The sequence below is a fragment of the Neoarius graeffei genome, chromosome 9, assembly GCF_027579695.1.
Source record: "Neoarius graeffei isolate fNeoGra1 chromosome 9, fNeoGra1.pri, whole genome shotgun sequence".
Classification (NCBI taxonomy): domain Eukaryota; kingdom Metazoa; phylum Chordata; class Actinopteri; order Siluriformes; family Ariidae; genus Neoarius; species Neoarius graeffei.
In genome coordinates, this window is record NC_083577.1 from 16,965,266 (window position 1) to 16,992,385 (window position 27,120).

General features: G+C 42.4%; 1 protein-coding gene across 7 annotated transcripts in view; it reads left to right on the plus strand.

Moving 5' to 3' along the window:
* The window catches only part of LOC132891486 (mitogen-activated protein kinase kinase kinase kinase 4), a 218,427-nt gene that overhangs the window by 77,984 nt on the left and 113,323 nt on the right, over positions 1–27,120 (plus strand). For all 7 annotated transcript variants that reach the window (XM_060929103.1, XM_060929106.1, XM_060929104.1 and 4 more), the window contains exons 3-4: positions 3,585–3,641; positions 26,133–26,258. In XM_060929103.1, coding sequence (XP_060785086.1) covers positions 3,585–3,641; positions 26,133–26,258 — 183 coding nt within the window. The remainder of the gene's footprint in view (positions 1–3,584; positions 3,642–26,132; positions 26,259–27,120) is intronic.

Below are 27,120 nucleotides of genomic sequence, written 5' to 3' on the forward strand. Positions count from 1 at the left end.
CTGTGAGGCGACCGTGCTAACCACTTACATCACCATGCCGCCCAGTTTACACATTAAGCATTATTTGAATATTTGGAAATTTCTGGTTAAAGATTAAGGCTTTATCTGTTGCACTGTGTGGAGGTGCAGATTTTGTTGATGCAGCACCCAGAACCTGCACTCTTTAGCAGTGGCACAATGTCTCACAGCCATGCTTGGCATGCAGCTATAACGAGGAACTTAGTTTGCAATTCAAATATTTTTCTCGAATATTCAAAAATACTGGTTCCTCCATATGTTCATGAGAATCTTCTGGGTTTTGCGTTGTGTGTGTGTTTTTTTTTTTTGTGTGTGTGTTGCTCAAACAAATATTCAGAGTACAGTCACCCTGGACGTATTCACTTGGAACATATTGACGTTTCAGTGCAGCTTTGTGTACAGACGTTCCCGTAAACTGCATACTGTGAGAACTTTTATTGGACTAAATTCATTAATGCTTTTCAAGCTTTTCATGATCACTCACCAAAGGGTTAAGGTTCTTTTTAAATTGTTTGTAGCCTACTAATTTAATTTCTCTAACAAACATGACTTTGAAGTCATGTTAACTTATTCCTTTAAGGATAGTTTTATTCATTCTCGCAGAAAGGGCAGGGCTCGACATTAACGGCAGTCCGACTGTCCGAGATGACCAAATCTGCATCTGCCTGTCTGACTGGACGAGTTGAATATTTGTTGAAAATCTCCATTTTTTTATAGTAATTATTCAAGAGTTACATCAGTAAAGTTCCAACAAAACTAGTTCAATCCCCTCAGTGATCCGGCTTTGTTATTGTTTATGAAATTCCAGGGAAGCAGAGTATAGCAGGTGCATGTGTAAAAAAATAATAATAATAAAATAAAATAACCATGTCGTAATATCTAATTATAGATTATTAGACTTTGGATGCATCGAAATTGGAGAAATTGCGATCAAATACCTCAATAAAATAAATATTTATGGCAACTCTTCGTTTCATTCGGACTTTCAGTGTATTTTTCTTTTGTATGGTTCACATTAACCATCACAAATGTCGTAAAATATTCCAGGGGAATTTAACAATAGTGCTCAACTCACTTATGGTTTGTTTTCATTCACAACGTGATTCTGTTACCCTCATCATGTCCAACTCGTTTTCTTTTGGTTTCATTTCTTTAAATTAATTTATACTTCAAGTTTTACTAGATTAATCAAGTAAACTTTATTTTCTTCAGAAGCTTTGAATTTGTGTGAGTCTAACTCTTAAAACTGCAGATCAAGTAATGGATTATTACAACATGCACACCATAATGGGGCATTGGATAGTTTGTTTATTGTTACATTTTAAAGTTTAAGTTTTGTTGAAAAATTATAAATAAAGCATAATGATTATCATAACTAATACCTGCTTTTGGTAAACTTTTTAACCACTGTCAGTAAGGACAGGTTGATTGGAGAGGAGGCGGATGTATATGAAGGAAGAGTGTCTTTATTATAAAATAAATAAACAGGCATCGAATCCAAAACGGCAGGCTGAATCAATAACGATAAACAGGCAAAAGGGTCGAGCGAGGCACAAACAGAATAAGCTGGGCAGGACAAGAAAAAAGAGCCGATAACCAGGAAGACAGTACAATAACGGCTCAGTAATGGTGATAATGCAATATTTCGCACCGTGTAGGTGTTGGCAGCATCCTTTTATGCACTTGCTGATTTGCGCTTAATCCAAGGCAGGTGCTTGTCTTTAGAGGTGCACGCTGTTTAGAGCGCATGCAAGTGAAAGTCCAGGTGTGACAACCACTTTCTTTTCATTGAACTAGTAAATACATATGCACCATAATGGGGCATTGGATAGTTTCTGTTTATTGTTACAGCTAAAGTTTGAGTTTTATCGAAAAATTATAAATCATAATGATCATAACTATACCTGCTTTTTGATCAACTTTATTCATCACTTTCCTTTCATTGAACTAGTATAGTGTCGTAGCAAAACTTTATGGCCACAAGTCTTTGGTTATCAACAGTGTTGTCTGACTGGAGCGTTCTCTGTTTGTTTGGTTTTTTTTGGCTCAATGTTTTGTTTAAATGCAAGGTGATGGTCCACATGATTAGTGTAACTAGCTGAGCAGAAAGCTGATTGAAGTTGTAATGGTGCCCAGAGAGGTCCACAAGCGCCAGCGACTGGCGGTTTTCTCTGTGCTGGCTACTTGATCTGAGGAAAAAAATTAAAACTTGCCTTTTAATGTTCAAGTGGTTTCTATTGTCTCTGCTGCCCATAATTTGCTGCAAATCCAATTATTTCACCACGAAATTGCCTTCGATTCAGGTCATGACTGGACATGACACCATATTTGTTGATCGATTCTCGTGCTCTGGTTGGCTGAGCCAGACCACGTGACCATGCCATAGCGCATGTAGTTATGTTACAGAGCTAGGCAGCATACTACAGAGGGTAACTGAGAAAGCGCACATGCATCTTGAGGGAAATTTCATGCATATTTTGAAAGTATTTTACAGGGAAATGGTTAGTAATTTATTAGCTGAGAATGCACCAGAAGCCGCCAGAAGGCATGTAAATTTCAAAATTTACCCCCTAGTGTTAATGTGCCTTTGGCACGCTGTAGTGACTTTGTTGTCACATAATTTCAGAGCCACAGACTGTTATTTATTTATTTATTTATTTATTTATTTATTTTTAAAGCCAGCTACTTCAGATTTTCTGCAGCACCCTGAGTGCCATTTTCAGCGTGATTCCGTGTGAAGGAATTTTCACCTTGATCCTGGCAAGCCATCACAACTGTACCTGAGATGAGTACACATTTGTGAAGTTGTGATGCAGATATCACATCTGCTTTGGCAGCAGTTTTTTTTCTTAAATTTAATATTTTTAATTTTATTTCCCATTTTCTCCCCAGTGTGATGTTACCACTTCCCACCCACTGGCTGACTCTTCCCTGTTACACGACTGCTTGTAGCTGGGAGGATGGGGGGTTGGTTGTTACAGAAATACAAATAAGGCTATGATGTGTATGAGTTTGCTTAAATACTTGTTAAACCACCATTAATGTACCGTGACACAGTTGTGCTCTTTCACCTGCTGAACAGCTTTGCTGAGCGGGATTCCTGACTTTTCATTTGTGAAGCAGTGAGAGACTGGTGGCGCAAACAGCCGTCTGCTATCTGAAAACGTTTTTAATATAGACAGTCTTATTTATTGTTTATGATAAAGTCAGAGTGGCAGGCTGCATGTGTCAAAATCTGTCAAGTTCAACTCCATCTTGTGTTAAAAAAAAAATCCCTATCCCAGTTTTCTCAGTTATCCATTCCTTCCGTTATCATGGGGAATGTGAACTCGAACCCACTAGGGAAGTCTGACCACAACCTGGTTCTTCTACAGCCGAAGTACACCCCCCTGGTTCTTAATTTCCCTGAGGGAACCCTCCCAAAGGGATCAATAAAGTTTTATCTAATCTAATTCATCATCTGGTAGTCGAAAGGATGTCAAATCTTTTTGATTGTAAAAGCTTTTTCATCTGGCCATTTAAATCTCTGTGTAATGTCTGTCACCTTTTCCCTTCTCTTTGTGCAGGGTCGGCATGTCAAAACAGGACAGTTGGCGGCCATCAAGGTCATGGATGTCACAGAGGTAAGAAAATGTTTTTTAAAAAAAAGGAAAAGAAGTCTGAATGTTATCTGGCTGACTGAGAGCTATGCATGTGGTTGCAGAGATCAAACATTACTGAGTTTATTTTTTTTGCTTCAATCTTGGTCAATATGAAGCAAAGATTTGGGAATTTTATGCCGCTTTTCCACTACAAACGCGGCTGAGTTGGGCTGAGCCGTGCCGTGCTGAGTCGAGCTGAGTGGGGCTGTTGGAGTTGCATTTCGACTACAACCGCGCTGAACCGTGCTGGCTGGAAGTGGGTGGACACATTGGGTGGAGTTAGCGAAAGTGGGTGGACGTCATGTGATGTCGTTAGGCGGCGCAAACAGTGACATCAGTGATCTTTTAAGCGGTAGTCTCACGACCCGGATAGTAAACAATAAACATGGAGGACATGGAGTCGTTAGTGTTGCTGGTCTTGGTGCTGTGGCTTGTTGTCACTGACAACGCCAACAGACACTGGCAAGAGCGTATAGATGAGGCGAGGCGCATAAAGCTTCAGAAATTCTCGTAATTCGTAATTATTCTTCTTCCGGGTTTACGGTGTTTACAGATCCCAGCGTGCTCGCGGGGCGTGTGTGGGCATGTGAGGACACTCCTCCTCACCAATCAGTGCACAGAGGAGTGTCTCCTCACGCCCCTAGCCCCACTCGGCTCGGTTTGGCTCGCTTCAGCCCCACTCCAAAACCGTGTGAGTTTTGGGTGCTAAGCAGGGCTGAAGCGAGCTGAGTCGTGCTGCTCTGAGATAGTCGAAATGCGAGCCGTGTCGGGCTGAAGTGAGCTGAAGCGAGCTGAAGTGAGCTGAAAAAGGGTAGTGGAAAAGGGCCATTAGATTCCTGGGACATGGTAAGGCTGCTTGGGTATACTATATCGTGCTAAATGTTTGTAGTAGAACAGTGCATTTGTATAAATGTACCTGGAGATTTCAGTCCAAACACCCTGTCTTCTGTTTTCTCTTAGAAATTGTGAGAAAAAACTCAAACTTCATGCACACCTACTAATCCACTTGTACTAATCCACTTGACTGGGAGGGAGACTGCAGAATTCTGACTCTTCTAGGGCTGTAACGATCCACTCTGGTCACGACTCGTGACACTGTATTCACAATTCAAATCACGTTACTGCTTTCATGATGCTATTTGATTCACAGTACTGTGTTCATGATTTGATTCAATTCACAATACTGTTGTAGCAGCGGGGGTGTGGCCAAGCGGCGGTTTGTGAATGGAGGGCAGAGTCAGGGAAGGTGAGTGGTCAAGTTGCTACACCTGTCGTCAATTTTTGTGTGTGTGTGTGAGTGATGCAGTGATGATGGAGTATAAAAGAAGTAGGAGAGCAGAGGAGTGCTGGTTGGGACCAGAACACAACTGTGTGTGTGTGTCTGTGTGTGTTTGTGTCTTAGAGTGCCCGTTTCTGTGCTGAAAAGCAACCAATAAATGTGTGTTTGAGCACTAGCAACCGCCTGCCATACTTCTGTACTCCACCCACATCAGGAAAGCTTTCACAGTGGTGCCGAAACCCGGGAGTGCAGAAGGGAGCCCATCTATGGAGTCCTCACCGTTCAAGGACCTCGTTCATGCCCTCGCTACATCAAAGCAGAACCGGCATCAACCGCTGATCGCCCTCCGAAAGAAGCAGGAACAACACTTCGAGGCCTTGATGCTAACCCAGCAAGAAGACCTCCAGGCGTTCCGACACCTCCTTGTGTCGGCGGGGTCCTCGACCGCCACCACAGTGGCCCCTCCCCACCTCACCCTAATGAAGATGGTTCCTCACGATGATCCGGAAGCCTTCCTCGCACTCTTCGAGCAAGCAGCCGAAGTGTGGGGGTGGCCGGTCACGCAGCACACCTATTTCCCCTGCTGACCGGCGAGGTGCAGCTCGCCGCACTGCAGCTCCCTACCGACAGCCGGCTCATATATGCCGACTTAAAGCGAGCCATGCTCCAGCAAGTTGGCCGCTCTCCGGAACAACAGCAGCAGCGCTTCCGCGCACTGAGGTTGGAGGAGGTCGGCTGGCCGTCCGCGTTCGGCCAACAACTCTGGAACGCCTGCCAGCGGTGGCTGAGGGTGAATGACTGCTATGCCGAGGGAATTATCGACCTGGCGACACTAGACAAGTTCACCACGCGACTTCCGGAAGAAATGGCAGAGTGGGTCCAGTGTCTTCGCCCAGCGTCGCTGGAACAAGCTATCGAGCTGGCAGAGGACCACATGGTGGCAGTTCCAACGGCAGGAAGACATGCTTCCTATTCTTTCTCTCTCTCTCTCTCTCCCTCTGCTTCCTGTCCTCACCCTGTTCCCCCACTGCACAGGTGGGGGCCGGCTCCCCCCCAGCTGGCCTGACAAACCCGTGGTGTCCTCCCGTTTCCCCCTTCCTTGTCTGTCTCTTCTCCCCCCCAGGTGAGTGATGTCCATAACACCAGTGCAGAGGGAGAGCCTGGGCCGGTGTGCTGGCGCTGCGGGGAGCCGGGACATCTCCAAAGTCAGTGCTCCGTGATGGTGGTGGGAGCGATGGTCCGGGTCCCCGAAGCGTCAGAAACTGGAGCGTATCATATACCGGTAAGTGTATAAGGGGATACATATCAGGCCTTGGTGGATTCTGGCTGTAACCAGACCTCAATCCACTAAAGCCTGGTGCAAGGTGAGGTACTGGGGAGAGCACAAGTGGTGAAGGCATTGTGTGCGCACGGGGATGTTCACAACTACGCTTTAGTGTCTGTCCACATTCTATTTCGGAGAGAAAAGCATAGATTAAAGGCGGCAGTTAATCCTCATCTCACCCACTCATTGATTTTGGGGACTGATTGGCCAGGGTTTAAAGAATTAATGGAACACATAGTAAGAAGTGGGTCCTGCAGTGATGCGTCTTGGGAAGATCCCGGTCAGGCATTGGCTGGGGAAGCTGTCACAGAGCCATCTACGTCAGCACCACGTCAAGGCGATATCGGAGCAGCCTGCCCCTCCTCCCTCTCTCGGGGATTCCCTTGAGGATTTCCTGTTAGAGCAGTTGAGAGATGAGACTCTGCGGCATGCGTTTGACCAAATGCGAGTAATCAATTGTCAAATTCTCCAGCCAAGTGTGACACCAGCCTTCCCCTATTTCTCTTCTGAGATCAGACAGGATCAGTCATTCTCAGAGTGGTTTGGCCGTAAACCATGTGGCATTTTGGATGTGCTATGTGAAAATTGGGAGGAGGGACCTTCGCCTAGCAAGGACGAAATTCAATACATTCTCGACCTGACAGCAAAACTCCACACACTCGCTCACTTAACCCAGGAGAATTTGTGGCAGGCACAAGAACATCAAGTCCGATTGTATGACGGGCACGCGCCTTAGAGAATTCACACCGGGAGACAAAGTACCCACGTCGAGCTCCAAATTAATCATCAAGTGGCAAGGGCCCTTTGATGTCACATGGCGAGTCGGGGACGTCGACTATGAGTTGAGGGAACGGTGGGGCATCATAAATTTACTGCCTCGATCTGTTAAAACACTGAAATGAGGAGGTCCCCATGGTGTTGGTGTTTGTGGTCTCAGAGAAGGCGGAGCTGGGGCCAGAGGTGCCAAAAAAAAAAAATTTAACATCTCCAGCCACTCCAGTCCCTTGTGGAGACCATCTCTCACCAGTCCAACTCACGGAGGTGGCCTAGTTGCAGAGGGAATTTTCTGACGTGTTCTTGCCCCTGCCCGGCTGCACTCACCTCATAGAACGCCACATTGAGACGCCCCTGGGGGTGGTGGTGCGGAGCCGCCCTAACCGCTTGCCCAAACACACAAAAAAAACAGGTGGTCTGGGATGAACTCAAGGCCATGCTCGAAATGGGAATAATTAAGGAGTCCCATAGTGACCGGCGCAGCCCAGTGGTCCTGGTTCCCAAGACCGATGGGTCAGTCCAGTTTGGTTCTGTGTGGACTATAGAAAGGTCAATGCAGTGTCTAAATTCGACACATTCCCAATGCCTCGCATTGACGAGTTGCTCAATCGATTAGGCGCTGCTCATTTTTACTCAACGCTGGATCTAACGAAGGGATATTGGTAGATCCCCTTGACTTCTCTGTCCCAAGAGAAAACTGCCTTTTCCACATCGTTTGGGTTACACCAATTCGTCACGCTTCCTTTTGGGTTATTTGGGGCTCCCGTGACATTCCAGCGACTCATAGACAGGATTCTCTCCCCTCACGCTGCCTACTTGGCCGCGTACCTCCACGATATCATCTATAGCAATGATCGGCCGAGGCACCTAGAACACCTTAGGGCCATCTTAAAGTCGCTGAGGCATGCGGGTCTCACAGCTAACCCGAAAAAGTGTGTAATTGGGCGGGTGGAAGTACAGTATCTGGGTTTCCACTTTGGTCATGGGCAAGTGCGTCCCCAAATTAACAAGACTGCAGCGATTGCGGCCTGCCCCTAGGCCCAAGACCAAAAAGGGGGTGAGACCGTTCCTGGAGCTGGCTGGCTACAATTGTAGGTTCATACCTAATTATTCGGACGTCACCAGCCCGCTGACTGATCTCACTAAAAAGGGAGCACCAGATCTGGTCCAGTGGATGGAGCAATGCCAACAGGCTTTCTCTAGGGTAAAAGCTGCAGTGTGTTGGGGCCACTTTTACACTCCCCTGACTTTTCTCTCCCCTTTATTTTACAGATGCATTGGGCAGGGGGCTGGGGGCCGTTCTGTCCCAGAAGGTGGAGGGTGAGGAGCGACCTGTGCTGTACATTAGCCGCAAGCTGTCGATGCGTGAAAGCAAATACAGCACGATCGAGAAGGAGTACCTGGCTATCAAGTGGGTGGTCCTCACCCTCTGGTGCTACCTGCTGGGACGCCCTTTCACCCCTCTGTTCGGACCATGCGCCCCTCCAGTGGCTCCACTGTATGAAGGATGCCAACGTGCGGATCACCTGTTGGTATCTCGCCCTCCAGCTGTTCAAATTTGAGGTGGTCCACAGGCCGGGGGCACAGATGGTGGTGGCGGACTTCCTGTCCCGTTGGGGGGGAAGTCAGCTGCAGGCGGTGGGGGTATGTGGCAGTGGGAGCGTGGCTGAGTGTTGGTTTGTGAATGGAGGGCGGAGTCAGGGAAGGTGAGTGGCCAAGTCGCTACACCGGTCATCAATTTGTGTGTGTGTGTGTGTGTGTGTGTGTGTGTGTGTGTCTGTCTCTTGCAGTGATTGAGTATAAAAGGAGTAGGAGAGCAGAGAGTGGTGGTTGGGACCAGAACACGACTGTGTGTGTCTGTGTGTGTTCGTGTCTCAGAGTGCCCGTTTCTGTGTTGCAAAGCAACCAACAGATGTGTGTTTGAGCACTAGCAACCGCCTGCCGTACTACTGTACGCCACCCTCATCAGGGAAACTTTCATAACTGTTTAATTCACAACACTGCATTCATGATAGCTTGATTCGTTTCGTTATTTGAATCATGATACTTTTCATGATGGTGTGTTCAAGTCAATTGAATTTACAATACTGTGTTTACGATGCTATTTGATTCATGATACTATATGAATCGCGACACTGTTCATGATACTATTCAATTTGTGACTGCATTTACAGTACTGTTTTTCACAATACTGCATTCATGATAGTATTCAATTCACGATACTGTGTTCACAATTCAATTGAGTTCAAGTTACTGTGTTCACAATAGGGATGAGCGAGTACAGCATTATCTGTATCTGTTAACCATATGAATTATCTGTATCCATATCCGTACTTGGAGTGGGTGGGGCCTAACCTGGAAGTGGGCGGGATTTAACCCGAAAGTGGGTCTGGTTGTCTTGAAATGGGTGGGGCTTTAACCAGTATGTTATTTTAAGCATATGGGTTGATCAGAAATTGTTATATTTATTGCTGATTAGAAAACTATTTACAGGACAGCATCAGCATTGAGCTTCAGATCAATGGTTTTGATCACGATAGCAAACGAACTATTTACAGAACAAGTTTTGCAACAGGCGGCACGGTGGTGTAGTGGTTAGCGCTGTCGCCTCACAGCAAGAAGGTCCGGGTTTGAGCCCCGTGGCCGGCGAGGGCCTTTCTGTGTGGAGTTTGCATGTTCTCCCCGTGTCAGCGTAGGTTTCCTCCGGGTGCTCCGGTTTCCCCCACAGTCCAAAGACATGCAGGTTAGGTTAACTGGCGACTCTCAATTGACCGTAGGTGTGAATGTGAGTGTGAATGGCTGTCTGTGTCTATGTGTCAGCCCTGCGATGACCTGGCGACTTGTCCAGGGTGTACCCCGCCTTTCGCCCGTAGTCAGCTGGGATAGGCTCCAGCTTGCCTGCGACCCTGTAGAACAGGATAAAGCGGCTAGAGATAATGAGATGAGATGAGTTTTGCAACAATGAATATAACACATGCGGTTGCAATTATGAAATGAAATGTAATGAACAAGAGTTTTCATACTTAACATAACTTTCTTTTTTTAACTTTAAATTTTTTTTATGATCAGTGTGATTTTTTTTTTGTTCTTTTTTATTTTTTTTTAATTTCAGGTGTGTGTGTGTGTGTGTGTGTGTAGCTTATTTTGTAATATTATTTATACCACTACTACCTAGAAAGTGTCAGACACTCAGTGCGTGAAGTAAAAAAAAAACTGTTTTTAACCGACGGTTAAAAAAAGAAAAAAAAATCTCTGACAGGCAGAGACGCAACGCGAGTCGCTTTCTACCAAGCACCACGTCTGAACGAACCCACGTTTACCAAAACTCTACTGGTTATAAGTAAGTACAAACTGAAATAAAAACAAACTTGAAGCTGAAGAAACCCGAAACGTTAACGGAAAAGAGCCGTGAACCTGAGTGACTGAGGTAGAGACAGAGAGCTGTTCTCTGTGTGAGTGAGCAGAGCGGTGTGTGTGGATTTTCATTCAGTCCAAGCACAGATATTGACTCGTATTACTCGTATAATACTCGTACTCGGCAAAAGTGCTTTATCCGTACCAGATACTCGTTTCAGCCGAGTATCCGGCTCAACTCTAGTTCACAATACTATTCAATTCACATTGTTGCGTTCACAATAATGCATTCATGATTGAGTTCCCGATGCTGTTTGATTTTCAAGTTACTGTGTTTACAATACTATTCAGTTCACCTTACTGCGTTCACGACACTATTCACTTCACAATACTATGATTCATGTTACTGCATTCGCGATACTATTTGATTCACTTTACTGCGTTCACGAGAATATTCGATTCATGTTACTGCTTTCATGATTCAAAACAATTTGTGATACTATGTTCACAATACTGTTTGATTCATGATACTGTTCAATTTGTTTTAAAGCATTCATGATACTTTTCAATTCATGTTACTGCATTCATGATTCAATTAAATTCACGCTACTTCCTTCACAGTGCTGTACAATTCATGTACGTAGGTGCCTTCGTGATCCTATTCGTTTCAGTTCATATAATGGTGTTCACAATGCTATTCGATTCATGTTCATAAGTTCACAATACTGCAAGGTTCCCAGTGCTGCATTTATGATACAATTTGATTCATGTTACTGCGTGCATGATAGATAGAATGCCTTTATTGTCACTGCACAAACGTACAATGAAATTTAGTTCATCATAGGAGCGCAAAGCCGCTGCCTACGTGCATGCCGCCACTCTTGGGCATGTCCCATGTTAACCTAACTGCGTGTCTTTGGACTGTGGGGGAAATCTGAGCACCCAGAGGAAACCCATGCAGACACAGGGAGAACATGCAAACTCCACACAGAAGGGCCCTCGTTGGCCACTGGGCTTGAACCCAGAACCTTCTTGCTGTGAGGCGACAGTGCGACCCACTTACACCACCGTGCTGCCTTGATGATGATGCTATTCAATTCACATTACTGCATTGATGATTCAGTTCATGAAACTTTTTCACAATACTGTTTGGTTCATGGTGCCCCTTCTATTCATTTTACTGTGTTCACGTTACTGTGTTCACAATACTATTCAGTTCATGATACTTCAGATACTGTTCGATTCGCAATATTGCGTTCGTATGCACAATGTGCATTTTGTTTCTATAAAACTAAATACATTTTAAAAATATCTGAGAAAAGGTTTTATATTGTAAACAAAATGTACTACAGGTTCAGTATATTTTATAAATATATAAATTCTCCCCAAAATTTTAATGACTAGACAAAATCTCTGACCCGGGAAAATGATCGACTGAAACATTATAAGCTCTGTAGCAGAAATAGAGTTCAAGTCAGCTAAAATGCCTGTTTTCTGCAGCTTGGTTCTCAGGCATCATAGATCAGAGGTTTGGGAATTTTTTTTTTTTTAATTAAAGCCACTTAAGAGCACTTTTTAACTGTTCTAACATGGTTGTGTAACTGTATAACATACAATGCAGTGTTCGAAATACCCTGTTGCCCAGTTGTGCTGCGCAACCACATTTTGTTCCACGCAACCTATGGCAAAGACACTTGCGGTACAGGTGGCAAATCACCCCCGGACATTGACACAGAAAATTTACGAACCCAAGCCTCATTACGATGTCATAACATTTCAAGTTTTCTGGAACTTTCTCGGAGTTTTGTGAGCATGGCGAGTCAAAGCACTTTGTTCAACTATTTTTCCAAATCAGCTAGTCGAGGAGACGACTGTGAGACTGCTGCTACAAGTGAAAGCCCAGAAGAGCAAGGACAAGGAACGTCCAGGACTGAAACGGAAATATGGTAAGAGTGAGGCTAGTGAGCAGATGACAGCGGGGAAGCCTTCAAAACGTGTCCCTAGATATGCTTTTCAAGAATCATGGTGAGCAGAATGCCCATGGCTACGTCATGACACAGGAGAAGAGACCGAAAAGATACTTTGTAACTGGTGCATAGAATTTGACAAGTCAGGAGGCAAAAATGCATTTGTTAGTGGTTGTAAAACGATGAAGATGCCAAGTATCACTGTACATGAGGGCTCGGCGACGTACAAAGCGGCGGCAGAAAAAAAGACAAACACTCAGTTATTTTCTTCAAATTTCATTGTAAATCTTAGTAGTGCTGGGGTAATTCCAAGGCACTTGTATTTCCATTGTACTACAATGAAAATCTTGGTGGATCACTTTGAGAGCGTGGCCATTGTTTTGATTTTTAACCCTCGGGGGTTGAGCGCTTCACCAGTGAAGCTCAGCAGGTTTAGAATGAGTAGGTCATTTAGATAAGTATCTTTGCGAGTTTTTCATCATATAAGCATGATAAACATGTTGACAAACTTTACACTTTCCTATGTGCCCACTGCCAAATATTATTATAGTTTTTAAATTACGTTTCCAAGCCCTTAACAATGATGTGCTGGTTGCAACAGAAGTGTTTGACCCAACACTTTGGCCACCCTCTGGTCTGGAAACATATGGGGAGGAGGAGGTGTCAACAGTTTTCGGACATTTTAAAGTGATCTTAGAAAAGAAAGGACACAAACTGGAGGATTGTCTCCTCCAGTGGGGGGAGGTAAAGGTGATGGTCAAGTGAAAACTGTCGTTTGGTATGCTCAAATATGTCACCCTGTGGCAACAGATGATGAAGGAACACGTGGACTGATTCAGAGACGTCTTGGCCATTGTGCTGCTGCTGCTGCCCCTCTCCATTGCAGAGTGTGAGAGGGGGGTTCAGCCTCATGAAGAGGGTCAAGTCGGACTGGAGGAATAGGCTGACTACCCATACCCTTACCACCTTGAACCTTACTACCCTCTGCCCAACTACCGTGGACACCTTCTGTCCCAATGATCCCATTGGCAGATGGTGGTCTGGTGGGAAGACCACAGACCAGGCTCTACGGGAGTAGAGGAGGGAGACAGGCAGCCACTGACTTCAGCAGTAGTTCCAAATCTGAAGAGTCTGAAGGGCCATGAGGGGAGAATGTTGGAATGGTATACAATGAAAAGTTAATATGCTGTTACGTATATGGCTTTTGTGTATATTGCTTCTTTATGTTGTTAATAGGTTAAGTACTTAATTTGCAGAAATCAGGGACTTAAAAGTGGGGCAAAATGTTGATGGGCAACTTAACTTTTGCCTCAGGTTGCCCACTGGGCAGCCTAGTTCAAAAAAGTATTTCGAACATTGCAATGCAAATGATTGGGCTAATGGTCACTTCACAAGTGCAGGTGATTCCTGGTAATGGCATAGCCTCATCTCATCTCATTATCTCTAGCTGCTTTATCCTGTTCTACAGGGTCACAGGCAAGCTGGAGCCTATCCCAGCTGACTACGGGCGAAAGGCGGGGTACACCCTGGACAAGTCGCCAGGTCACCACAGGGCTGACACATAGACACAGACAACCATTCACATTCACACCTACGGTCAATTTAGAGTCACCAGTTAACCTAACCTGCATGTCTTTGGACTGTGGGGGAAACCGGAGCACCCTGGCATAGCCTCTTTGAAAAATAACATGTGACCAGTGTGCGCTCTATTTATTTTAACTCTGGGCTGTGCAGGTTGTGGACTCTTGGATTCAAACAGTGCACTTACATTACATGTGTAATTAATAGAATGCTCATTTTGCAGATTTCCACAATGCACATCGTTACACTTTTGTTTAAAATCTTACGATGCTTGTCTAATAATTAGAATTTATGGCTTAAATGTATGTATTATATGTGGGAGGTTGATGTCAGTGGTTTCACCACATTAAACGGTGTCCATTGGGAGCTAGCTTTAAGTGATTTGGATCCATTTCATAGACTGGAGGTTTTTCTTCACAACCAGAAAACACTGGCACAGTATATGATGCAGTACATCAAAGGATGATGCAGGGCACAGTTAAATCATTTATTTTATTTTATTTTTTAAAAGAAAGTCCATCAGTTAGTAGCCCAAGACTGGAACCAACTGGAATTTAAAGGCATTGGATGGAAGCCTTTAAACCTGAATCCGTGTAAAGATATCTGAAAATATCTTTAAGTTCGGATTCAGACTGCGAGCACTTCACCACAGAATATAGGTTTTTCTGACTTGAAATAAAATGAATGACCTTGATCTGGACGTGTTTTCTCATCAACAGTAACAACCAAAGCAAAGCAGACTGCAAACTGTGCTATCTGAAAATACTGAAAGGAGCAACTATAGCATCTTCCTACAATTACCAATAACCCGATAAAACGTATTTATGGCTTTTATACAGTATACTTAATGGGGTGTGTGAGGACGGCTGACCCGAGTGTATCGTTACACCCCTGTTAAACACCATGATGCACAACCCCGATTCCAAAAAAGTTGGGACAAAGTACAAATTGTAAATAAAAACGGAATGCAATGATGTGGAAGTTTCAAAATTCCATCTTTTATTCAGAATAGAACACAGATGACATATCAAATGTTTAAACTGAGAAAATGTATCATTTAAAGAGAAAAATTAGGTGATTTTAAATTTCATGACAACAATACATCTCAAAGTTGGGACAAGGCCATGTTTACCACTGTGAGACATCCCCTTTTCTCTTTACAACAGTCTGTAAACGTCTGGGGACTGAGGAGACAAGTTGCTCAAGTTTAGGGATAGGAATGTTAACCCATTCTTGTCTAATGTAGGATTCTAGTTGCTCAACTGTCTTAGGTCTTTTTTTGTCGTATCTTCCTTTTTATGATGCGCCAAATGTTTTCTCTGGGTGAAAGATCTGGACTGCAGGCTGGCCAGTTCAGTACCCGGACCCTTCTTCTACGCAGCCATGATGCTGTAATTGATGCAGTATGTGGTTTGGCATGGTCATGTTGGAAAATGCAGGGTCTTCCCTGAAAGAGACGTCATCTGGATGGGAGCATATGTTGCTCTAGAACCTGGATATACCTTTCAGCATTGATGGTGTCTTTCCAGATGTGTAAGCTGCCCATGCCACACGCACTAATGCAACCCCATACCATCAGAGATGCAGGCTTCTGAAATGAGCGCTGATAACAACTTGGGTCGTCCTTCTCCTCTTTAGTCCGAATGACACGGCGTCCCTGATTTCCATAAAGAACTTCAAATTTTGATTCGTCTGACCACAGAACAGTTTTCCACTTTGCCACAGTCCATTTTAAATGAGCCTTGGCCCAGAGAATACGTCTGCGCTTCTGGATCATGTTTAGATATGGCTTCTTCTTTGAACTATAGAGTTTTAGCTGGCAACGGCGGATGGCACGGTGAATTGTGTTCACAGATAATGTTCTCTGGAAATATTCCTGAGCCCATTTTGTGATTTCCAATACAGAAGCATGCCTGTATGTGATGCAGTGCCGTCTAAGGGCCCGAAGATCACGGGCACCCAGTATGGTTTTCCGGCCTTGACCCTTATGCACAGAGATTCTTCCAGATTCTCTGAATCTTTTGATGATATTATGCACTGTAGATGATGATGATATGTTCAAACTCTTTGCAATTTTACACTGTTGAACTCCTTTCTGATATTGCTCCACTATTTGTGGGCGCAGAATTGGGGGGATTGGTGATCCTCTTCCCATCTTTACTTCTCAGAGCCGCTGCCACTCCAAGATGCTCTTTTTATACCCAGTCATGTTAAGGACCTATTGCCAATTGACCTAATGAGTTGCAATTTGGTCCTCCAGCTGTTCCTTTTTTGTACCTTTAACTTTTCCAGCCTCTTATTGCCCCTGTCCCAACTTTTTTGAGATGTGTTGCTGTCATGAAATTTCAAATGAGCCAATATTTGGCATGAAATTTCAAAATGTCTCACATCACATCACACATCACATTATCTCTAGCCGCTTTATCCTTCTACAGGGTCGCAGGCAAGCTGGAGCCTATCCCAGCTGACTATGGGCGAAAGGCGGGGTACACCCTGGACAAGTCGCCAGGTCATCACAGGGCTGACACATAGACACAGACAACCATTCACACTCACATTCACACCTACGGTCAATTTAGAGTCACCAGTTAACCTAACCTGCATGTCTTTGGACTGTGGGGGAAACCGGAGCACCCGGAGGAAACCTCAAAATGTCTCACTTTCAACATTTGATAAGTTGTCTATGTTCTATTGTGAATACAATATCAGTTTTTGAGATTTGTAAATTATTGCATTCTGTTTTTATTTACAATTTGTACTTTGTCCCAACTTTTTTGGAATCGGGGTTGTAATAAACATCAGAGAAGGGGTTCGTTGTTTTTAGCAATGAACATACTGTAAATGGAGTTAAATAAAGTGATCTGTGATGGCACTGATTCATTAAGATGAAGTAGGTTATTCATTTCTGTTTCAGCCTTGGTAACAAAGTAGAAGAGTACAAAAAAAACCTGCACTGTATTTCACTGGTTGTATTTCTCCCATTATAAAAATCCATTAAAAAAAACCAACCATTTTTTAACAGGAGTGGGTACATTTTTAATTTCCATGGTAACATGTAAGAAAATAAAATGGGCTGATCCTTAGCAGTCTATAATGAAATAAAAGCTGTGATGGAACGCAATAAAATTAAACATCTGAAGCACAGGTTTTCTCTTCAGCTATTAGCTGGAGGAGGGAGTGCGAGATTGATTGATTGTTTCATTTCTTACACCTTGCTTAAGCAGTATTTAATGACTAATAGCTGACTTTATTTTGCAGTGTTGAATGTTTTGTATAGAGACAGCCCTGTCAGTAACTACCAGCGATTTTGCCGCCTATAAACACTCCATGACTGGCAATTTGCAGTGTCCTTTTTTTTTTTTTTTTACATTTTTTTATATGACCATTTATTTGCATTTATTATGTGAGAAAAGTGATCTTTTTAGATGGCAAGAATCACATTTGTGCTATGACAGCAGACATTGTTTACTCCTATCTGTCAGTACTGTGTGTGCGTTATCTCGCCGAGTGAACTTCATAAAAGTGAAGTCTGTTGATTTGTGTATTTTGTTGCCAATAAAAAACACATGGTTTGATTGAGCTCTTTGTCATAGTAAAGTACAAAGTTAATAGACAAGTAAATTACAATTGAATAGATGTTTAAAGCAGCTAGAGATAATGAGATGAAGTTTTAAGTCAAGTTCCTCATTGAAAATATTTTATCTCTCTAGTTCTGATAAAATTTATTAAATTTCAGTTTCACAAAATCTCTTTTCTTTCTTATAATCTTGACGTAGAGTTGCAATTTTCCCATTGAAACCTCTGCAGAATTTTGAAGATGGTCTTGACCTTCACTATAATAATTGAATATTCAAGAATTTACTACATGTACACTCACCAGCCACTTTAACAAGAACTTGTTCTTGATTCTAAGGCTACATCCACACGACAATGGCAACGAGATTTTATTTAAAAAAAATATCGCGTCCACATGGGTAACGGATCAGTAAAATATCAGGTACATATGGCAACGCAACGCTTGCTGAAAACGATGCAATACACATGCCACACCACTAGGGGCGCTGTAAGACGGTCCCATCAGAGACACCAGAACAATAGAAGTAGTAGACGCATGCGCATAAACCCCTTCTTCTACCCGGTGTGAAGCACTGTCAGGAACAAACACACAACAACAAGAAGATGGCTGCGACTACACGAGGAAATCGTGCCTTCTGTGTGTACAAATTAGTTTTATTAATGTGCATAGTTTTATATAACTTAATTTTCTTATTGTGTGTGAACATTTTGAAAAGCATTTTTATCCAATAAAAAAAAGAAATTCAAGAAATGGTTCAGTTACTTGTTTATTTAAAAGAAAAGCTGTATACAAAAGTGAATGCAATGCACTTTTGTATACAGCACTCTCGCAAACAGCGAGAGTGCTGCTTGTTCTAGTCATGTGGTTGTGACGTCATCGTAAACAAATCCGTTCTACTCATCCAGACTACTTTGCAACGGCGCCGTTGCCAGATTTTTCCACTCTGGAACCTATTCTCAAAAAATATCGTTGTGGGGCACCCAAAACGCCGGTGCCGTGTGGACGCCAGGCCAAAACGATAAACAATTTTATCAGATTCACCTGAATCCGTTGCCGTGTGGACAGGGCCTAAGATTCCTGTTTTTGACTGACTGTCCTTGCATCTGGGGGTTCTTCCCTGGAAAATTCTCAAAATCTAGATAAAATAGTGTGATCCATAATGCAGCATTTTGCATTTCAGAGTAAATAAAATGTGCTTCCTGATCTCATGATTTAGGTGGGGAATATGTGAAAAATATGCAGTGAATGAAAATGAAAGTAAAGCCTCTCTGATAATTTCATGCCAATATGACCTATTTTCAAGTTTTATAGGTCAATCATGGGTCAACTTGTAAGACACTCATTGGCCACTTTATTAGGAACATCCAACCACCTGCTGTTTTGTGCAGTTCTCTAATCAGCCAATCCCTTGCCAACTGCACAATGCATTAAATCATGTAGATACAGGTCAAGAGCTTCATTTAATGTTCACTTCAAACATCAGAATGGGAAAAATTATCTCAAAGTGTAACTTTCACTGTGGCATGGGTGTTGGTGCCAGATGGACTGGTTTAAGTATTTCAGAAACTGCTGATCTCCTGGGGTTTTCACACACAACAGTCTCTAGAGTTTACACAGAATGGTGTGGAAAAACAAAAAAACCATTGAGTGAGCGACAGTTCTGTGGGTGGAAACAAACGCCTTGATGTTAAGAGAGGTCAGAGGAGAATGGCCAGATTGGTTCAAGCTGCCAAGAAGGATATAGCAACTCATATAGTCACTCTTTACAATCATGGTGAGCAGAAAAGCATCTTGGCATGCAACAGCAGAAGACCACATTGGGTTCCACTTCTGCAGCCAAGAACAGGAATCTTAGAAACAAGAACAAATTTCTATTAATGTGGCCAGTGAGTGTATAATTATATGCTAATTCAGATCTGCTGTTTCCAGTGGTATAATTAAACAATATTGGCTGGCTTTTTTTCATGGTATATCAGATATATTCTGTTCAGCAAGCATGATATTGAATGAGTCGAAGATGAGTTCGATATCATGCTTGCTGAATGGAATATATCTGATATAACATGACAAAAGCCAGCCATTATTATTTTACATACACATTCGATGGAACAGTGATAGATTTTTCAAAAAGTTAAGAATGGGGGTGACTTACCAATATTGGATGCTGATCGAATATAATTCAATGTTCTGTCAATCCAATGTACATGTACAAAGTCAAAGTTTTAACAATAAAAATGGTACAAGTCCAAAAAGCCTGAACAACAGCCCAGTTTGTATACAAGCTATGTACAGGTTGAGAGTTCAAGTTCAAAGTTACTTTTGGTAGTAGTTAACCCTCTGGGCTCTGAGGGTATTTTCTGGTACTCTAATGATTTTGGTATGCTCTGATTTTCGTCAATTTCAACAAATCTAAGCAGTATTTTCAAAGTCATATGACTTTTTTTTTTTTGTATTCAGCACAAGTTCAGGGTGGCATGGTGGTGTAGTGGTTAGCGCTGTCGCCTCACAGCAAGAAGGTCTGGGTTCGAGCCCCGTGGCTGGCGAGGGCCTTTCTGTGCGGAGTTTGCATGTTCTCCCCGTGTCCGCGTGGGTTTCCTCCGGGTGCTCCCGTTTCCCCCACGGTCCAAAGACATGCAGGTTAGGTTAACTGGTGACTCTAAATTGACCGTAAGTGTGAATGTGAGTGTGAATGGTTGTCTGTGTCTATGTGTCAGCCCTGTGATGACCTGGCGACTTGTCCAGGGTGTACCCCGCCTTTCGCCCGTAGTCAGCTGGGATAGGCTCCAGCTTGCCTGCGACCCTATAGAACAGGATAAAGCGGCTAGAGATAATGAGATGAGAGGAGCACAAGTTCAGCTACAATAATATCTATGTAGTATGAATGTCATGATTGTACTTTTTAAAAAAAATAACAGATAAATGATGTTGTAAAAAGCAGTTTTAGAACGGTGTTGGAACGTATGAAAATAAACATGACCTTCCCCATTGTGACGAACCATTTTGATCACTTGAGGTGATTCTGTTCAGTCTTAGGAATGTATCAAGCACAAAATCTTAAACTGTTCCATTGATTTGGACAATTGACTGGCAATTAAATGATTTTTTAATGGCTCATAACTCAGATTTCTTTTAGACAAATACTTTATCAAAATGATACTACATTATGGGAAATAAACACCAGAATTTGAAAAGCTCTGACATGCATTTATAGCAATTGGAAAATAGGAGGGAGCATGTTATAAATATTGCTTGCTTCTGAAAAGTTTGTATGTGAATGCTAAAATGTTTAAATATGGAGAAACGGAGGTCCCAAAAGGCTCCAAAGCACAACCCCCCAAAAAAGTTTTTTTTTTTTTGTTTAAAAAAAAAAGTTCAGCAATACCTGAAGTGGTAAATATGCAATTGTGTATCTTCAATTGCAGTATTTAAAGATATTGTGTACTTAGGAGCAGTTCATGAAAATTTAATACATCTAGCTTAAATAGTTCAAAAGTTAAGGCTTATGGAACTAAAGAGTTTTATCTACAGTGCTCAGCGTAAATGAGTACACCCCCTTTGAAAAGTAACATTTTAAACAATATCTCAATGAACACAATTTCCAAAATGTTGACAAGACAAAGTTTAATATAACATCTGTTTAACTTATAATGGGAAAAAGTAAGGTTAATAATATAATTTAAATTACACGTTTTTCAGTTTTACTCAAGTTAGGTTGGTGCAAAAATGAGTACACCCTACAACAAAAACTACTACATCTAGTACTTTGTATGGCCTCCATGTTTTTTAATGACAGCACCAAGTCTTCTAGGCATGGAATGAACAAGTTGGCGACATTTTGCAACATCAATCTTTTTCCATTCTTCAACAATGACCTCTTTTAGTGACTGGATGCTGGATGGAGAGTGATGCTCAACTTGTCTCTTCAGAATTCCCCAAAGAAAATAATTTCTTTCCACAACAAAGGTGAAGGCTACAAGATGATCAGCAAAGCTTTACTTATCAGTCAGAATACTGTAGCAAAAGTGGTACAAAAATTTACAACCCCGATTCCAAAAAAGTTGGGACAAAGTACAAATTGTAAAAAAAAAACGGAATGCGATAATTTACAAATCTCAAAAACTGATATTGTATTCACAATAGAACATAGACAACATATCAAATGTCGAAAGTGAGACATTTTGAAATTTCATGCCAAATACTGGCTCATTTGAAATTTCATGACAGCAACACATCTCAAAAAAGTTGGGACAGGGGCAATAAGAGGCTGGAAAAGTTAAAGGTACAAAAAAGGAACAGCTGGAGGACCAAATTGCAACTCATTAGGTCAATTGGCAATAGGTCATTAACATGACTGGGTATAAAAAGAGCATCCTGGAGTGGCAGCGGCTCTGAGAAGTAAAGATGGGAAGAGGATCACCAATCCCCCTAATTCTGCGCCCACAAATAGTGGAGCAATATCAGAAAGGAGTTTGACAGTGTAAAATTGCAAAGCGTTTGAACATATCCTCATCTACAGTGCATAATATCATCAAAAGATTCAGAGAATCTGGAAGAATCTCTGTGCGTAAGGGTCAAGGCCGGAAAACCATACTGGGTGCCCGTGATCTTCAGGCCCTTAGACGGCACTGCATCACATACAGGCATGCTTCTGTATTGGAAATCACAAAATGGGCTCAGGAATATTTCCAGAGAACATTATCTGTGAACACAATTCACCGTGCCATCCGCCGTTGCCAGCTAAAGCTCTATAGTTCAAAGAAGAAGCCGTATCTAAACACGATCCAGAAGCGCAGACGTATTCTCTGGGCCAAGGCTCATTTAAAATGGACAGTGGCAAAGTGGAAAACTGTTCTGTGGTCAGACGAATCAAAATTTGAAGTTCTTTATGGAAATCAGGGACGCCATGTCATTCGGACTAAAGAGGAGAAGGACGACCCAATTGTTATCAGCGCTCAGTTCAGAAGCCTGCATCTCTGATGGTATGGGGTTGCATTAGTGCGTGTGGCATGGGCAGCTTACACATCTGGAACGACACCATCAATGCTGAAAGGTATATCCAGGTTCTAGAGCAACATATGCTCCCATCCAGACGACGTCTCTTTCAGGGAAGACCTTGCATTTTCCAACATGACAATGCCAAACCACATACTGCATCAATTACAGCATCATGGCTGCGTAGAAGAAGGGTCCGGGTACTGAACTGGCCGGCCTGCAGTCCAGATCTTTCACCCATAGAAAACATTTGGCGCATCATAAAACGGAAGATACGACAAAAAAGACCTAAGACAGTTGAGCAACTAGAATCCTACATTAGACAAGAATGGGTTAATATTCCTATCCCTAAACTTGAGCAACTTGTCTCCTCAGTCCCCAGACGTTTACAGACTGTTGTAAAGAGAAAAGGGGATGTCTCACAGTGGTAAACATGGCCTTGTCCCAACTTTTTTGAGATGTGTTGTTGTCATGAAATTTAAAATCACCTAATTTTTCTCTTTAAATGATACATTTTCTCAGTTTAAACATTTGATATGTCATCTATGTTCTGTTCTGAATAAAAGATGGAATTTTGAAACTTCCACATCATTGCATTCCGTTTTTATTTACAATTTGTACTTTGTCCCAACTTTTTTGGAATCGGGGTTGTAAGAAAGATGGAACTGCAACCATCTCACAGAGACGTCCAGGTCATCCACAGAAATTAACACCTTGACAGGAGCGTCTTCTGATGAGAAGGGTTGAAGAAAATCGGCATGCAAGTTCACTGCAGTTACCTAAAGAAGTAGAAAGCCAAACTGGGGTGACTATTTCCCGTGACACAATATATTGTGTCACGGGAAATAGTCACCCCAGTTTGGCTTTCTACTGGCATCCATGCATGCCATTCCTCTGCAGTGTACACTGTGTACTGTATACGGTGTACACTGCAGAGGAATGGCATGCATGGATGCCGTCCACGAAAGAAGCCTCTCCTAAAGCCCAGGCACAAAAAAGCCCACCTAGAGTTTGCCAGGGCCCATGCTGACAAAGATGAAGACTACTGGGACTCTGTACTCTGGAGTGATGAGACCAAGATAAATGTTTTTGGAACTGATGGCTTCAAAACTGTATGGCGTCACAAAGGTGAGGAATACAAAGAAAAATGCATGGTGCCTACAGTGAAACATGGTGGTGGCAGTGTCCTTATGTCGGGCTGCATGAGTGTTGCTGGTCTTGCGGAGCTGCATTTCATTGATGGCATCATGAATTCACAGATGTATTGCTCTATACTGAAAGAGAAGATGCTACCATCACTCCGTGCCCTTGGTCGTTGTGCACTTTTCCAACATGACAATGATCCTAAACACACATCTAAATACACATCTGTTGGATTTCTGAAGAAGAACCGGGTGAAAGTGATTCAGTGTCCAAGTATGTCTCCTGATCTGAACCCAATCGAACACCTATGGGGAATTCTGAAGAGACAAGTTGAGCATCACTCTCCATCCAGCATCCAGTCACTAAAAGAGGTCATTGTTGAAGAATGGAAAAAGATTGATGTTGCAAAATGTCGCCAACTTGTTCATTCCATGCCTAGAAGACTTGGTGCTGTTATTAAAAGTCATGGAGGCCATGCAAAGTACTAGATGTAGTAGTTTTTGTTGTGAGGTGTACTCATTTTTGCACCACCCTAATTTGAGTAAAACTGATAAAATGGGTAATCTAAGTTATAGTATTAACCTTACTTTTTCCCGTTATAAGTTAAACAGTTATATTAAACTTTGTCTTGTCAACATTTTGGAAATTGCGTTCATTGAGATATTGTTTAAAATGTTACTTTTTAAAGGGGGTGTACTCATTTACGCTGAGCACTGTATATCACTCGTTTTACAGTAAAATTTGAGCCGCGCCTTCTTATTCATGCTCCAATATCTCAGAAACTAACAAAGGTGTAAGGCTGAAGTTTTGCACACTGTTTATTGGGACTAATGACATTTAGTCTTTAGAAGTATGAAGCAAATCTGCAATGGTCAGGTACGAACATTCTCTGAAATCTGGTGGATTTATGCTCCAAGTTAAAAAAAAATGTATTCAGTTATCAATTGTTCTTATTGGCTGAGATTCCAATATCAGACTGTTAACAATAACATAATTCCACTTATCTGCAAACCGCATATTGGCCAATGATATATCGTGCCTCCCTTGTTGGGATTATGAAAAGAGAAAGAACTAGTGTATTAATGAGAATAGAGATATGGAACAGATATGTTTTTAACGTGTCCTTTATGAAAAACCTCCAATTGAAGGTCAGATACATCATGTGAATTTTGTCTTCTGAACTGACAATGTGTGTAAGAAAACAGGTTTTGTGTTTTTTTTTTAAATTCCTTAATGATTGTCTCAATATAATGAGAACCATGAGGGTTTACAAAGTACTGCTTTTTTACTGTTTGTGTTTTATGAGAACATTAATAATTGCTGAATTGTTTCGTATTGCACTCATGACAACTCAGAATCATAATCTTAGTCATGCATAATTCACAAGCCTGTGGTGTTTTTACGTCTGAGGGAACATGCTGAAATGAATTTCTTTTTTCTCTGTGGGGAAGAAACCGTGATTAGACGAACCTTCCTGTGGCCATTAGGGACGTTTGAGTTTGTCCTTGAATGGACTGGTGTGTTCACTTCAGCTGATAGAAATGAAGTTTAGAGGCTGGAGCAAACTGAAGCACTGGAGGAACAGGAGCGAAAACCATTTTTTTTAAATATCATCTGAACAGGTGTGATATGAGGTGGCAGACACACCACCTGGAGAGTGTGTGTGTGTGTGTGTGTGTGTGTGTGTGTGTGTGTGTGTGTGTGTGTGTGTGTGTGAACTTGTAACACGTGTGTGTTTTTTGATAATTGCTAAGAACAATGTAATGAAGATGTAGCCAGTGTTCTTGAGCTTGTGGAGAAATTATAGAAGTATACAATAGAGCTAATGTAGTATAATAATGACACATTTAATCATATCAAACTGCATGTCTGTATGAGGGGAAGAGAGAGAATCAGATCCACTGATGCAGCCCTGTGCCTGACCCACATACAGTTTCCTGCTAGGTACACAAATAGTGTGTGTGTGTGTCTGGGGTTATACATGTAGATTTTTTTCCATAAAGAGGTTCAGTAGAAGTGCTGTGGGATTAAGGGAAGGGCTAATGTTTTTTCCCTTCTGTTCTTCCCCCACCCCCTACCCTCACTCACGCTCTCTCTGTCTCTCTCTCTCTCTGTGTATGTGTGTGTAAGAGATGAATTTTCAAGAGAAGGAAAAGGAAGATGATGTCATATCTCTGCCATATTGCCATACATCTCCTCACCTGCTCTCTCTCTCTCTCTCTCTCTCTCTCTCTCTCTCTCTCACACACACACACACACACACACACACACACACACACGTGCTTGAAGTGTGGTCACATGTTTTTCTAGACTCTGGCCTCATTAGGAACCACTGAGGCCTATAAAGATGCTGACTCTCTGATGTGTAGAAATGTCATTATTTTTCTGGTCCATTGCATCACATAATTGTGTTTTTTCCACTCAGCTGGAGTTATCTGATATGTTCGGCTGGCTCAAACTCTTCTTTGTAATTTGTGCCCAGGATGAAGAGGAAGAAATCAAGTTGGAGATTAATATGTTGAAGAAATATTCTCACCATCGCAACATCGCAACCTACTATGGAGCCTTCATCAAAAAAAGCCCGCCAGGACACGATGACCAGCTCTGGGTCAGCCATGTTTCTCTCCTCACCTCACGGAAATGTATAGATCCTACAGAGTGCAGGGTGCCGAATGTGGTCCTGCGGTAAAGTGTTACAAGGTCCAGTATTCTACTGGCAGCTTTTTGAAGCAACACGACACAGGGATATTTAACATCGCAAGGTGTGATGAGCAAGGAGAAAAGTGCAAATCACCCACAACTTTGCCAGTATTGTAAAGATCAAGGGAAAAAGATAAAGGTCATGTGCAGTGGATGTGCTGAGTAAGATTAGTTTGTCACTAAAACCCTGCGACAGAGATTATAAAAATAAAGCTCTTTGGGTTTTTTTTTTTATATATAAATTGAACAAATGAGTAGTAGCAGGTTCCTATAGCAGCAGATCTAACCAAAAGAAATAAGAACCACACCTAGGAGATTCTGATCTTCATGCAAATGCAAAAAGCTTGTATATTGTAGATGCTCAGAGGTCTTACATTACTTTCAAAGTAGCATTGGAAGTCTTAGAAAGTACTAAATTTAATTTGACATCTGCACACTCCCTGGTTTAATTGATCTAACTAGTTGAGTTATTAAGCATTTCTATTCATAAAGCAGTCCAAGTCCTCCAAGCTTGAGATGATTGATGATGGTATCAGTAATCACAAATGGATTTGATCTATCATGATGGCTATCGAGTTGCACAGTTTGTTGGGAAACGTGTGTGCGACTTTAAGATCGTGTATCTTACACAAGCCTTAAAGGGGCCGGCTCACCCTTCCCAGAAGCCTCTGCACTGAGTATCGAGTGGTCATTTTCACACCCATTGATATTCCACTGTTTGAAAAACAATGCGCAGCAATGCAGAGGCATCCTAAGCCATAGATCATACT